A 15,655-nucleotide genomic window follows, 5' to 3' on the forward strand; every position below is an offset into this window, starting at 1 on the left:
TAGTTACCTGCAGACTTGAGTATCACATGTCCCTTCCTGACTTAATTGCCTTTCTTCTTCTTTATCAAGAAGAGCATTTGATATATATTTATACAGTTATTTAATTAGCTTTCCACTGGTTAGCAGCTAGCCGAAACAGTAGAGGGTTGTTTTATTCCCCACATACACCACAGCAGACTCCCCAACTAGATCGACATGTCAGTTCACATTTGGCTCCTATTCCACGGCCCAGCGAGCAGTGCAGAGGGCTCTTGGCATTCCACTTTCCACTGATAATATACAACACAAGACCATCCTCTTCTTCCACTCTCACCAACTGAAGGTCCTCTTTCTGCTGCCCTTCGTCTTTGCCTCTACTGCTCCTCTTATTATTATCTATCTCTAGTCGGTGCATGTTTTTCAAAGAAAGCCTCTCTCCTTTTCAGCCTCTCTCTTTTGTGTCCTTGCACTTCCCTACTCCCCTCATGTGTACTTTGGTGCATGCGCAAACTCAAGGACTTCCCACAGCCTGACTGTGGGATGGACAGCTGACACTGCGTCACCAAACCAGCCTTCTCTCCCCGGTCTAAAGCGCCGGTCACATGGCTGGCTTAATGACAGCCTAGGCCGTTACGGCGTGTGTGAAGCCTGCAGAAGGCAACTCCGTCTCCTGGCAACATCCACCAGCCTGATTATTCTGAACTGCACCGTGAGATGAATCACATCTCTGTGCTGATGTGCTCAGCTGCCTTTCTGGACCCACTGCTCCCTCTCCTCCACTCAAGAACAGCTCGGCTGCCCGGCTAGCTCGGCGCTATGTAGCTTCTCCCAGCCTTCGTCATTCCTCTTCTCCTCTTCTGTCCTGTCACGTCCCTTCCTGCCTCCATCTCGCCTCCTCTCCTTGTCACTCTGTTTGTCTCTGTCCCTCTTTGCCATATCTCAGTGAAAGACCTCCCCCTGTCTGTCTCTCCTTGTGCGTCCTCTCTTGCTCAGTCGGTAGAAGGAGAAGGCACGCTGTGCTTATCAAATGCAATCAATGGACAACCAGAATTCATCTCGAACTAACTGCATGTGAAAGCACTGGCTGGTGCACAGCCTTAGTTGATATTTTATTACCGCACATGACCGACATAACTAAATTGGATTTGGGTCAGCAACTCTGTCTTTATAAATCTGCGCTGTTTAATCAGACAGTGGGCTTGGTAATGTGCTGGAGTAAAGTTAGTTCATCTCAGTGAAATCTTCTTACTGTAACAAGCTTACGCGTTTGTTGTGATTCCCATTCAGTGCGTTCAAAGGCTTGTCAACACTGGAGCTTCTGACAGTATTTGCTTCAACTGGATCATAGGTTCTTGTTAACACCCTTGAAGGCATTCGTGTTTTTCAGATATCTGAGGTGTTTAGTTGTCTTATGTTAGTGTGAGCTCAATCACAGGAGTCCAGAGAACATGGATAATGTCTACAGAAAAGTCCTTGCAAACCTTGTAGAGCACAAAGCCTAATGTACATGTGGTCTCCAAGCTGTGCAAGTCTTTAGTGGCAGTTTTGTGTTTTTCCACTTCTTGTCTGCCTCACTCGTCCTATTCACTTCTTCGCTCTTCTTCCTGATGAGCTCCCTCCCCCTCTAAAGCTATTCAAATGACACACAGCAGGATTATCCCTCAGCCTCTGAGAGACGCTGGTCAGACTTACCGTCCTCTCTGAGTTTACTTTGGCCACAGAGGTCAAAGCTGCAAAAATAAAAATTTCAGCGCATCCTTTGTCCCCTGATGTACAAGCTGTAAAGGGAACGCATCCTCAAGGAGCCGTTTTAAGGACTGGCGACTAATTTGGAGATAGCTTTTTTTTTCGTCCTGTTTTGCAATGATGGAGTCAGTGTTGGTAAGTTAATGTGAAAAAGGATGGTTAGTTTCGGAGAAATGTGCAAAAGTTTAGAGTGTTGTAGTGTGTTTGGTCATGTCAGTTCCAGTCACTAGCGCTGCCTTTGTAATCGCTAGAGCCTTCCAAAAGTTCCAACAGCGTTTGCTTCGACTGCAAGTGCTTTTAGACAGTGAGTGGGTTGTTAGTAGCTTCAAATTGAAAGATGCATCCAAATAGAGAAATAGTTCTTGCACGGAGCAGCTGCCATTTTAATATTCGATTTCTCTTCATAATAATTTGAGTGTTTCCTTTGATTAGATCTTAGACTTTTTTATTACTTCCTACTGTCTATTATACAGTATCTATTGCTGAACTTGCAAAGTAATTCCAGAAATACAAGTCAGTTGTTACACCTTCCACTCCCCTGAACATATGCTGAAACACAGTGGGGAATGGGAGGTGTGTTCACAGTCATGGAGGTGGACTGACCTCAATAACTGTAGTATAAGCCCCGTGAATGTCTATCACTCCCTCCCCCAACCTTCATCCATCTCACACCTCCCAGCATGCACCAAAACTGTGACTTTTATGTGATGTATTCTTTGATGGGACGATGAGGTCTATGACATTTGTGTCCACGCTGTCCTGACACAACAAAGTGTGTGCCGACATGGCTCCAGATTCTCCCTTTCTATTTTTGAACTGTGTGTGAGATAATGTAACATAGATAGATTAGCCTGTGAGGTTTAGCTAAACTAAGCTTTGGTGTGGTTGTGGTATGCGGGGATTGAGTCAGATTTTAATTAGCTTTGCAGTCGCCATGTATTGTTGTCATGGTTGCTGGGGCTTATTGGACCAGTGGACTGACAGACAGGGAGCCGGGCCAATGGCGTTTGATGGTTGCTGGGATTAAGAAATGCTACTTTAGGGCTGCTTAACTTTCTATTTGCATGGATGCAGTCTTGCATCATTTACTACATTATATAATGCAAGACCACTTACATTTGACATCATATGGATTTCATGGATGATTTTTGCTGATACATGAGTACGATATGCAGAAAAAGAGTTTCATTTTTTGTTTACTAGATGTATATAGTGCATATGTGCATTGCAAAAAAAAAGTAAAATAAGCAGATAAGCTTATTTAACTTTCTTTTAACAGACACCATCATATACGTAGCTTAAAATAAGCAAGTCCCAGTAAACAGACACAGCATGTTGTTAGATTAGAATGAGTATTATTATTCACTCTTCTCCATATAAAGTAAATTACACTGTTTAGACTTTTTCTTTCTGAGAGTGACCTGAGGAGATTGATGCTGGTTCCATTTCTGTACTAAATGTGTAAATAGTTCACTTAAAGTGGGCTATAGCAGGCTGAGTGTCCCCTACATTTTTCCTGCCCGGTCTAGCTCCTGTTTATGCCAAGCGAAGCAACGTTAAGAGCGCACGCTGTAGCTTCGTATTTAAGGTAATCATGAGAGTGAGTCGATCTTTTCATCTCAAGTGTCAGCAAGAAAGCTCCTAATTTCTAAAGACGTCCTTTGAAAGCGAGGTCGAGTTTAAGGATTATGAGGGATTGAGTTCCTCAGAAGAGGTCGGCGAGGTAATTGGAGTCTCATGATTGTCGTAAATTTCATTCAGTGACGGGCCGACATCCGTTCTGAAAACACTAAAGGCTGTTGAATTCGTTGGCCAGGTTGTGAATTGACGGGAAGGGGTCATGTCCCATTTTCTAGAAGGGAGTTATTGAGGGTGTGTCCTTTCTGTTGTGTTGTCATACATCCTTTATAAGGTGCACAATAGACAATTCTGAGCTGAGTTTGGTAATCCACCAAAGAACATCAATTAAAATTTACTTTGGATTGACTACACTGGGCTTTTTTGGTCATTATGTACCGTAGATCTATGGACTTACATTATGACTCACACAGTCTTTGAATCCAGAAGATACTCAGTATTCCTCAGTGTTCAGTTAGTTTTTACAATGGTTACAGTGTATGCCGTTGTCAGTTGTACCAAACGCTGTGGCTCAGACAGAAAACGATGAATCTTTTTTTCCCCGACCCCTGGAGCTCTCTCTTCACACGAAAAATAAAACACTAAATCCCGCTGCAACCGGGGAGACTGGAGTTATCTCTGATTCTGTCTCTGACAGTAAAATTGCTAAATTATGAAATACTGTAGCTCTTTGGTATTTTGCACCAGCACTGACTGTGTTCTCTATAATAGCCAGTGAATGAAAGACTTGACTGTTTCACAGTCTCGCAGACTGGTGTGACGGCGGGTGGTAGTAGCCAAGGATTTGATGAAATGTAGCTTGGCTAAAGCAGTGAAAGGCCAGCAGAAACACTGAGTGAGCAGAGCTTGGTTTCCTGAACCAGTCACACAGGGTTTGATTTTTTTTTTGATGAATAGACCACCCTGTGAGAAATGTCGCAGTAGCTGCTACTAACAGTATGATCCTTACATGAGCAGACCGTGTAGACTCAACACCTTACCGGGACTAATATGTTGTGTATAAAGGAAGTGAGGTCGGGGCCACCTCAGGTTAATCTTAACGCAAACAGCAATGCAAGAATTAATCTGAACATGCGAGCAGAAGGAGGCTGATGGCTGAAGCATGAGGCGCAGTGGTGATACTTAGGTTAAATATTCCTTGTGATGCATACCGGCTGCAGAGTGCTGATTCATTTTATCATCAGAAATGGCGACGAATCATCACTTCATCTGTAACGACCTCTATTCGGCACGCTTAACCAAAAGTCAGTTTGAACTGTGTGTACTTACACTCCATGAATAGCAATTTGCACCCCTTCTTATCTTTTTTAATTAAAAGCCTTTACAGTGTTTTTGCACGGTGGGACCACATGCAAAATTACAATCCTCTGCAGGGAACCATGTCGGGCAGAAACATTATGTACAAAGCCTCTTTATTGTTACATGTTGTTCTATGAATTTCTTTGCCGTACTGTTTGCTGGACTGCAATGAAGAGCTCTGTGTCGGGGGGTGGAGAGGCATTAGTCATGAGAGTAAAATGGATTAGGCTTCAAACTGAGTTCAATACCAATATAGTGTCCAGCAGTTTCTCCGTTTTTTGCCTTGGTGGTAAGATATCGAACACATGTCAAGCAAATAAATATAAATCACCTTTAGTGCTTAAGGAAATCCAGGCGGAACGGCAAGCCGGAAGAATTTACCAAGTAATTGGTGATGAAACAGCATAATCAAAGAACTCACATGCACTATAGGCGTGTTTGTTTCTGTCCTATGTTTGCACACAAGGGGAATCTTTTGAGGGCTGGACTTTGTGTAGTGTGTGCACCATTGCGTACGGCTCAGCTAGCTCTCAGATGTAATGCGTCGAAAGAATGAATGTTCTTAATGTAAAAGATTTGGGGTCAGAGCTGTGTGGTGCTCTGCTTTCTTTCTGGTGTCTTTTCTAGGACGCACAAATATAAGATGCCCCCTCTCATTCCTCCGGGCACGGCGCTGCACAGTGCATGGCATAGGAGACTATTTTTATCTCTTTATTATAAATGTCTCCAACAGAAACTCTCACAGAGATAGGTTTCCTCTGACTACCAGGGAGATGTAACACGTGGCGTACAGTTACACAGAGTCAAGCCTCACACAGCGACTGTTTGGCTTTTGTTTCGGCAATTGTGAAATGTAACCGTCTTGTTTTGTTGTTGTCTTTGTCTCTTTCAGTGCATGAGGAACCCAGCTCTGCTGCAGAGGACAGGTTTAGACATTAGAGTGCTTTGCCACATCCAGGAAAATGTCTGGCTCCTACGATGAATTTGCAGGTGCTGACGACACCATGGACAGCTTCTGGGAGGTAAAGGGGCACGGTCGCATACGCTCTGATGCACTTTTAACCCACAACACAATCCCTCACCTTCTCACTATTTTATTTTGATGTGTCTCTACTGAAATCATGAAATTGAGATCACTATATTTAGAAGGCAAATTTATTTGTAGTCATGAGGAAGCTGCTAGATATCATCTAGTTTCAAGGCAGAGTGTCACTTCAGTCGATGCTTCTATCTACATTTTAGACATAGTGTGCCCTCTAAAACCAACTCTAATATCCAAGAGTTGTCTGAAAACAACTTTCAAAGAAACCTGGAAAACCACATCATATAAAATAAACCGACCCCGCATCCAACTGTAAAAGGAGAAGCTCGTAAGGGAGATGTTGTTATGTCCAGGCAAGCCAGCGTTTTTTTCCGTATAATTTCCAATATACGTACTAAATATATTTCCCCCAATGTCAAACTCCAGCTTTAAACTAAGATCTTTTTAAAGTCTCCCTCATTATGAAATGTTCCTGCTCATTAGGCTGAAGTGAAAAAACTGGACTTTCAAATGGATGAAAAGCTGCAGCATCTGTGTTTTTAATTAAACTTCTGAAAAGATAGAGAGATTTAATTAACGTGAGCTAGAATGCAGCAAATTTGTTTGTATGGAAACTTTGGACAACAAGGAAGTCCACAGGGCCGTACATAAGACGAGATGTACATTAAAGCAAAAGTCGACCCAAGTCCTCCACCATTTGGTAATAGATAAAAAATATATATATACATTTAAAGCAAACAATTAACAGTACTGTACACAATTAACTGAATTAATTGGAAAATAATACAAATAAGAGAAAAATTCAAAGTCAAATAAAATAGAAGGTACACATGGCAATACAACAGAGGAACCAAATTAAATACATTTAACTTTTGAGCATTTGTTAATAATAACCTACAGAAGTGGTAACAGAATTTGAAGCCTTAATATGAATGAGCTTCTGTCTAAATAAACCCTAACTAAATCCATTTCTCCCAATCAGTACTGCTGTACATGCTAACCTGATACAGACGATTCTTATTGAGGAGGAGGTCGCGTTTCTTTCTGTCGGCCTGTTCATGGGACATCATATTTGTTTTAAATTGTGTCATCCTCGGATGCATCACAGCAAATACAACCATCACACGCAGCGTGCAGTGTGTGCAGTGCAACAATGCAATGTGTGTGCACTTGCATTACTCATATCGTGGGGCCATCACTGTTTACTCAGTGACATTGTGTGAAATCCGCCCTCCCTTTGGGAACACGAAGTCCTCTTCATGTAAATCATGTGGTGCCTTCATGTAGTATGAAGACTTGGTTTAAGGTTAGAGGTTTAGGTTAAGGTTTTGCCTGAGGTTATAGTGAGATGGGTAGTCATTGGTTAAGGTGATACAGTCCCAGTAGATGAAATATCCTCTGAAGTGGTGGGGACAGGACTGAGTGTGTGCACTTTAAACCCGCCAAATTAGTGATAATGAATTCCCTCAGTACAGAGGCCCCTTTGTATCATGTCTCTTAGCCACAGAGACTCAGACAAAGAGCCTCTGTTGTCCGCCGCTCTGAGGCAGCCTTTCACCACATGCACCTGCCTATAGCATCTGTATGTTAGCAACGCAGCTAAAGTCATCCTTTTCATTTTAAATGCTTTATGTCCTGGTTTATGTTAAACAGGGGTAGGGTGACAAGCGCGTCCGTACTAAGGACATAGTACAAACACTAGGGCTCAGGTGTGTTTTCATGTGTACAACCAGTCCACCTGCGTGTTTATATTGGTTTGACTTGGCAGCCTGTGACCCGGGCCAAAAACTCACACACCTGTCTCGCGGCTTCCCTGCAGCACTCCTCTCAAACAGCACACACTCAGGCACGCTCACGTCAGGACCAATCACAGTGCGACACTGCAGCCCCGCAAACATGTCAGACATGAGTTGTGTCTGTACGATGCGGTACGTGACTGCATGCAGTCCCGTACGCAGCCTTTACACACAAACACAGTCTGCGGTATTTCTGTCTTCCTCGTCATCTATTCCTGAGAATCTGTCCGACTGCATTACACCACTCAAGAGGATTAGAGCAGCCACAGCGTGCGCTCGCACATAGATACACACACACATTCATGTCGGCAGACTAACACAAGCCCATGTCATTGCATAACTACACATGCACAGGCACGAGTAAACCCCCATCACTACCCTCCCTTCGTCATGCACCATGAGCTCACGCCCCCTGCAGGCACGGAGTGGGAGGAGCCTGGCGCTGCTTTTTTAAGGCAGCCTCATTTAAGGTGGCTAACAAAAAATGTGGCTTTGATGCTTTTATTCAGGGCAAATATTTCCCGTTTAGACGTGAAATGTGAAATTGTAGTTCGCCGAGCGTGCACTCGCGTCGCCAGCTATTTATTAATACAGCCGTCCTCCAGGAAATTCCCCTCATGAAAGAAAGAAAGGTTAGTATTATTTATTGAAAGCATCTCAAAGAGGTGTTCATTCAGCTTCATGCTCTCTGTGGCGAGAGGTGACTCTGCAAGTCTATAAATGAATTGAAAACCGTAGGCGTCCTTGTTTCCTTGCTTCTGCTTTGGAACGCAGCAACCACTTTTGAGGAAGTGCGATTTAATATGTGGTCGTTGGTTTAAAATTAAACCTCAGTTTTGACAAAGACCCAGAAGCATTTTAATAAAATTAATGAGGACGTTAATGTGAGGGACAATTCATTAGTTTAGAGCGAAATGTAGAACTCACAACACTGTGTTTCCACATATAAGCACAGGATTTTGACTCGTACGGTACCTCGATGCTACTTGGTTGCTTTTGTTTTTTCAGCATTTCAGCCAATCATATGTCTTTGTTTAATGTCATCAAACGTTTAACATCAAATCTCATGAAGTCAGCTTAATCATAAACTAACTTATTCTGGTTTTATTTACCTTAGTGTCACATGAAGGAAGGCAAAGGTGTCATAGAAGACAATACTCTTGAGAGGCCATCTTTCCTCCATCTTGCCTTGCACATTTCAAAGCATACAAAGATATATTTCACTTTCTACCTTCGCTGACACCTTTTTTTTTCAGAACGTACAGGCAGATTAGTGGCAAGTCCTTCCACTTCCACCTCTCTGTTCTCAGGTGGGGAACTACAAACGTGCTGTCAAGAGATTTGATGACGGCCATCGACTCTGCAATGACCTCATGGGCTGCCTGCAGGAACGTGCCAAGATAGAAAAGGCCTACGGTGATCAGCTAACCGCCTGGTCCAAGAGATGGAGACAACTCATTGAGAAAGGTCAGCTTTTTGGAGCAAGTGTCGGTTAATTAAATAGCTCAACAAATGAATGTGCTCAACAGTCTCTGGTAATGTTTGACCGAGACTCATTTGGAATATGAATGTGTAATTTTGTCCCACTTGCAGGTCCACAGTACGGCTCCGTGGAGAGAGCCTGGCTGGCCGTGATGACGGAGGCGGACAAAGTGAGCGAGCTGCACCAAGACGTGAAGAACAACCTGCTGAACGAGGACGTTGAGAAAGTGAAGAACTGGCAGAAGGAGGCGTATCATAAGCAAATGATCGGAGGCTTCAAAGAGGCCAAGGAGGCGGAGGAAGGCTTCAAGAAGGCTCAAAAACCGTGGGCCAAAAAGCTCAAGGAGGTGAGGGGGACGAGTGAAGAAGTAGTTTAATCCAACACATGAATGAAGACTTAGTGGCTCTTTCTGGCTCTGACACATCAACATTATGAGCCCTTCTCGCTCATGTATCACATTTCTAACGAAGACGAAAAGTTGTGGCATTAACTACGTATCATTTAACGAAGTGAAAACCATGGGAAAGCAGAATCATCATCTGAATCTGCTGCTTCCTGCAGCTTCGCGAGATTAAACACATTTTTTTTTCATCCTCACTGCGCTGCTTCATTCTCATAGCGACATTTCCTGGCTGCTGCATTAAAGGAAAACAATAGACAGCCACAGTTAGTGACAAGCAGCAGAACATAAAACGTCTGATTATTTCCCTCAGAAATGAGAACAGACCAAAAACACATGACGGAGATGCACAGCTTTCTACTCAACTCAAGCTTTATTTATAAAGCACCTTTAAGACAAGAGCTGTCAATCAAGGTGCTGTACAGAAGACGGTACAAGATATAAAGAGAAGTAAATAGATAATTAGATTACAATAGAAACAATAAAATTACACTGAACAATGAAAAATACAATATTTAGAAGTATTGTGGGTTTTTCATGAGGAATTAAAAGTCTCTAGGGACTGGGAGGTTCTAACATAGAGTCAGAGTCTACGGGCAACCACGGCGGTCTGGACTCTGGTTGGGATGTGGCGACACAGGAGCTCAGACTGATAAAGAGGGGCAAGACCTTTGAGGGCTTTAAAAACAGTTAAGAGAAGTTCAAAATCAATACGACAGCGGACTGAGAGCCAGTGAACGGAAGCTAAAACAGGTTGAGAGAGAGTCGAGCGGCAGCGCTCTGGATGAGCTGAAGGCGGCTGAGAGAGGACTGATCCAGGCCATATGTGATTCAAGACATAACATTTGTTTATCCCATGTATGCGAAATGACCTTGTCAGAGTAGCACAGATGTAGGTGCAAAATATATACAAAAAAATAAATAAAAGACAGTATCACATTTGAAAAAATGCACACAATATACAAGAATATACAGCACTCTGACAGTCAGTACGTACAGTGTGGGCAGGGAATTTCAAAAAACCTGAATAAAAAATGGAATATAACATAATTGCTAGAATCAGTGAACATGGACATTGAAGTAATTAATGCAAACAAGTAAACAGCACAACCATGTTTCTCCATGTCCCTTAGCCATGTATACAGCTTCCATTAGAAATAAACGCGTTGATGTGTTCACAAGTTGTTTCCTGTGGCCCGAGTGGCCAAACAAATCCTGCATTTGAACAAATGAGTGAACAGCAGAGAGGTAGGCTTCGAGTTTTGATTCCCTGTTTCTGGGGATAGTTTTTAAGCCTCGGCAAACATTTCTTCAATCTTTACTGAACTAATTCTGATCAGAGAATCCAATTTAACTGTTTACACAGAGGACAGTGTCAGCGATCAGATAGGATGTATGCATTTGCACATCAGTCAGAACATTATTAATTCATATACAGTGGTCCTACTTATCAAAACTCAGCAAAACAACAGAAGATTTTTCTGCTTGCTTTTTTCATGGACGTCTTTATTTGTTCTTATATTATGTTGTTTTGCTTAAACGGTGGTGTTTGGTAGGCATGCACAGAAAGAATGTAATAATTAATTTCAACCGGATAAAAGATCAGATGGAGCGTTTAGATCATTATTAGGAGCTAACATTTTTCTTTTGAGCAGATTATCAGTGTGATTGAAAAATCCTTCAGATTGGTCTGGTCTGCTCCAGCTATGAGGGATTTTTTATTCTGATTATTGTTGAGTGTCTGTGTCTGTACAGCCAATAATATCATAACCTTAACCAACCGAAACCGCACTGTATCCAGGCTCCAGCTACCTCAGTCCATCTCTCTGTGGCATAAAAGGGCTTAGTGCCCTGTAGACACATGCTCTCACACGGATCAGATCATCAACCAGTAAATAAGAGCAGCACTATATTTACCATAAACATCAAAACACGCCTCTGGTCCTGGATATATGGGCATAAAAAGAAGGTCGTTCCTATTTTGGGATGAGCGGCTGTGACTCAGCTGTGTTCCACCGGTCATATCTGATCATGTATCCGTGTTCTCGGTGTGCAGATGGAGGCAGCTAAGAAGACATACCACATGGCCTGCAAGGAGGAGAAGCTGGCTGCGACCCGAGAAGCCAACGGCAAGACCGAGGCTTCTGTCACGCCAGACCAGCAGAAGAAGCTCCACGAGAAAGTGGACAAATGCAAACAGGATGCGCAGAAGGTAAAGACCCTGAAATCTAATGTTCAGGAGACACTCTGTGTTCTCCGGTCAGGCATTAATCATCATCACGTATAAATATAGAATATCATGGAACATTTATATTTATCAGCAACATATATCCTGTAATTTAATGTTGCTTCTTACATGCATATTTTACATATTTGTAGCCATAATAAAATGGACAAAGAGACGAACAGTACTTATCTGATGTATATTGGCAACCTGGCAGAGGTTTAAATAGGTATTGATAAGGCTAATTACATATTCTTATATAAATTAATATTTTAAGATGTAGTGTTATGATGGATGTATGTAGCAGGAAGGCAAAATTCAGTTTTTGTACGTTGAATGTGATAATTTTGCTTTTTCCCTTCAGAGATGTGATGAATATAAATTTGCAATCAAGCCAGCTATTAAAATAATAAATGAGTTTGGGGCTCAGTTGTCAGCGTCTCTTTGTTTCAGGCTAAGGAAAAGTATGAGAAGTCTCTGGAGGAGCTGAACAAGTGCACCCAGCCGTACATGGAGAGCATGGAGCAGGTGTTTGACCAGTGCCAGCAGCATGAAGTCAAGAGGCTGACCTTCCTCAAGGAGGCCTTGCTGGACATCAAACGCCACCTTAACCTCACCGAGAACCAAAGGTTGGTCAGGCTGAAGCGGGGCGGTTTTATTAGTGTGCAGTTTTTCTTCTTCTCTGAGTTTTATACAGCAGTTTGGTTCATGTTGCTTAATATATAATGTATATTGCTGAGCAGATGAAACCCTAAGGTAGAGTTGCAGTCCTTTAATTTTAATCAAAAACAGTCACACACTGAAGATAAATGTGCAGTAGATTAGTTTGATTTGTTTTGTGTCACATTGGGCACGCCTCACTCCAAGCTGATTCCAGCTTTCCAGGCGTTTATTTCTCATTAGCGTTCCCACTCGAAGCACTAGTTAACGGATGATTTTCTGTGAGTGGCATTTCAGACAATGTGAATTTTGTTCAAACTCAATGCTTGTCATATTCTGGGCTGTTTTTAACCTGAGTGCAACAAACAAAGCCAGGAGCCACGGCAAACTGATTTTCAGGCTCTTCGGTTGGCACGTCTTCAGGCGGACATGCCAACTTCATAATCTAATGATTATTCGAGCTTGTCTGTGTTTTAGAGCAGGGGTCTTCAACGTTTTTCATGCCAAGGACCCCGAACTGATGGAGAGATTAAGTGGGGACACGCTACCTACTATATGTGTTATATATTAAACTCGGGCCTAGTGCTATTTATAAATATACGTAATTTTTTCATTAAATATTAAGCTGTAAAAATAATATGCAGGTTCAAATATTAATTCAACCCCAAATATGTGCAACAGTTTTTGTGGGGGGAAAAAAATAGATTAAAAAATAGTCTAATCCATAGGTCTTCAACAGGGGGTCCACAACCCCTAGGGTGTCCACGGAGGTACTGCAGGGGGGTCGCAAAGATTTTGATCTTTGGTTGATTAGACTTTTTTTTATATATAGATTTTTTTTTTTTTAAAGTTTCCCCACAGTTTCTCCCCTTAAACACCCTACTGTTTGAAATAATAAAAATATATATATATATATATTAGAATCTGTATATTATTTGACTTGCTTAATACAGAATATTGTTTAATATAGAACACATATAGTAGGTAGGGGGTCCCTGATTAATCTCTCTATCAGTTTGGGGATCCTTGGCCTGAAAAACATTGAAGACCCCTGGTCTAATCAACTAAATATTTTGCGACCCCCCCATGGCGGACCCCCTGTTGAAGACCTGTGTTTTAGACGACTGCACTGTTGTTTGTCCCCACCGGTTTAATCATTCACCTTTGATTTGATGTATTTGAATCATTTAATAGGCCCCACGCCTCCTTTTTATGAAATGATCTAACACCTCCGGCATTTGGTATATATGCAAAAAAAAGTACAAAATATGAATCAAATCAGGTTCTGGATTTAGCACGATCATAACCACAGAGCAAGAATAGTCTTGTAAAGATATACCTTGAGAAATATGTGATCCCTCGGCGTGAATTTCAGTTTGAACAAATTAAACACCCTCCAATATTCTCCCAATAAATTACTGACTTTTATGAGTAACATAATCAACTCTGCTAAATCAAGTTATGAAATTTAAACTGCCTCATTAATCCAACACGGCCTCTGTTTAATTAATGTTACACTTTTGTGTCTTTGAATATGTTGTACTACACTGTTCAGATACGCTTGTCCTCTTTTAGAGGAGTAAAACCACCAGGTGAATCTGCCCCTTTTTAATCCTCAATGATTATTGGAAAACTGCAGCAATATAAACAGTGACAACCTCATAAAAGATTGAAAGGATTATTCAGGTCAAATTCTTCCGCTGCCGAGGGCTCCAGAGTCAGCAGAAAAATTGGGGGAGACACTTCGGTCTCGTCACGGCCCAACATTTGGATGCCTCATCCAAGAATCTGAACTACACGCAGGGTTTTGTTGCCAGACTGGCAGCGCCTCCAGCTCCCTTCTGCCACTTTCATTGTCCGGATTTGTTCCCTTTTCCCTCTCCTCAGCTATTCCACAATATACAGAGAGCTCGAGCGCACGATCCTGGCTGCAAACACGCAAGAGGACCTGAAGTGGTTCAGCAACAACCACGGCCCAGGGATGCATATGAACTGGCCTGCGTTTGAGGTACGACGTGAGACCTTTTAAATGAAGACTCATGCACACAAAAAATCCTTTTTGTTTTTTTAAAATTACCTTCTTCTCTTTAATCTGTCTTCGTGTGTTTCTTTTCACTCTGCTCGCCAGGAGTACAACCCAGACCAGGCTGCTGCTCCTCCAAAGAAGAAGAAACCAGACGGGGCCCCACCCACTCCAAGCACGGACCATGTGGCGCCACCTGGTGACCGCAGCAGGTTAGTTCACGGAGTCGATTGTTTACTGCCACATAAATCACACTGAAACACACCGTGGTGTTTTTTATGAGTTCACGAAATTATATGTTGAGGATGTAAATGATACTTCTTCACATTTTACGTCACTTTCATAACCATCTGTGTTTCAGTCTGTCTTCTAATAGTTTTCTTTAGCAGTTCTCAGACACTGAGCCTCGGGGGTTTTGGAGGAATAACTATTTTTGGCGCTCTAGTGAGATTTACAGCCGTCTAATGGTGTTCATGGGAATTACTCAGAACAAACAATTCCCGTATGCATTGTTGAGAAACATCAGTGTGGCTGATGTGTTTTTATTAGTTTTATGACAACAATTAAGAGAGAGTTATTTCACACAAACATGATCTGTCCATTGGCAGTTGTGACCATTTTGTGATGTTTGTTGGCAATTCAGCTCGTCCGTTCAAATATTTTTGCTCTTTAGTTTTGGGACGTGATGTCAAATTTCGCCCTTAATGTCCTCTCCTGTCCAGTGTGAGCAGCTACGAAAAGAACCAAGCTTATTCGACCGAGTGGTCCGACGACGAGCAGCCCGCCACGTACTCCGGCAACGAGAACGGTGGGAACGGGAATTCATTCGAAGACGATTCGAGCACCGGGAGAGGGGTCCGCGTCCGCGCTCTCTATGACTACGAAGGCCAGGAACAGGATGAGCTTTCCTTCAAAGCGGGTAATTATCCGATGGTGCGGACCACGTGGTCCTGCCTGTCGTCGTGCAGATTGAGGGTAAGATGACAGGCTGGGGCAGGGCGGTCAAAAAGGAGCAACTCTGTCCTAAATTCTATTTTAAATCACCCTTCCTCTAAGATAGCAGTGATTAGTCAATAATAGCCACACTGAAAACAAATTACACGCGCTCAGTGTCAATTGACACAAGATCTGTGGGAGAAAAAGAGTCTGAAAAAGTGCCGTTAAAGACAAGATGGACACAGAAAAATAACAATTAAAGGAGCCACAGCTGTGAGTCTTCATCTTGTTTCAGTCTGCTGTAGTTTGCCACGTTTTTAGCCAGAGTGAAATGTTTTTAGATATCTGGTAATGCCTGGAGGCAGTCTACAAAGACTTCTTACAACTGTGGGCAAACAATAGCTCGACAGATACTTTGTTCGGTTTGAA

General features: G+C 42.4%; 1 protein-coding gene across 4 annotated transcripts in view; it reads left to right on the forward strand.

The window, feature by feature from the left end:
- Positions 1–15,655, forward strand: part of LOC125008277 (protein kinase C and casein kinase substrate in neurons protein 1-like) — a 29,771-nt gene that overhangs the window by 11,730 nt on the left and 2,386 nt on the right. For 2 of the 4 annotated variants that reach the window (XM_047585463.1, XM_047585456.1), the window contains 8 exons: positions 5,555–5,684; positions 8,811–8,967; positions 9,094–9,329; positions 11,440–11,595; positions 12,061–12,236; positions 14,155–14,275; positions 14,396–14,502; positions 15,013–15,209. In XM_047585463.1, coding sequence (XP_047441419.1) covers positions 5,625–5,684; positions 8,811–8,967; positions 9,094–9,329; positions 11,440–11,595; positions 12,061–12,236; positions 14,155–14,275; positions 14,396–14,502; positions 15,013–15,209 — 1,210 coding nt within the window. In that variant the 5' untranslated portion in view covers positions 5,555–5,624. Of the gene's footprint in view, positions 1–1,647; positions 1,861–5,554; positions 5,685–7,988; positions 8,133–8,810; positions 8,968–9,093; positions 9,330–11,439; positions 11,596–12,060; positions 12,237–14,154; positions 14,276–14,395; positions 14,503–15,012; positions 15,210–15,655 lie in introns of those variants that run through there. The other 2 variants (XM_047585472.1, XM_047585479.1) reach the window with 2 other exon arrangements.

This window comes from Mugil cephalus, chromosome 1 (genome assembly GCF_022458985.1).
Source record: "Mugil cephalus isolate CIBA_MC_2020 chromosome 1, CIBA_Mcephalus_1.1, whole genome shotgun sequence".
Taxonomy (NCBI): domain Eukaryota; kingdom Metazoa; phylum Chordata; class Actinopteri; order Mugiliformes; family Mugilidae; genus Mugil; species Mugil cephalus.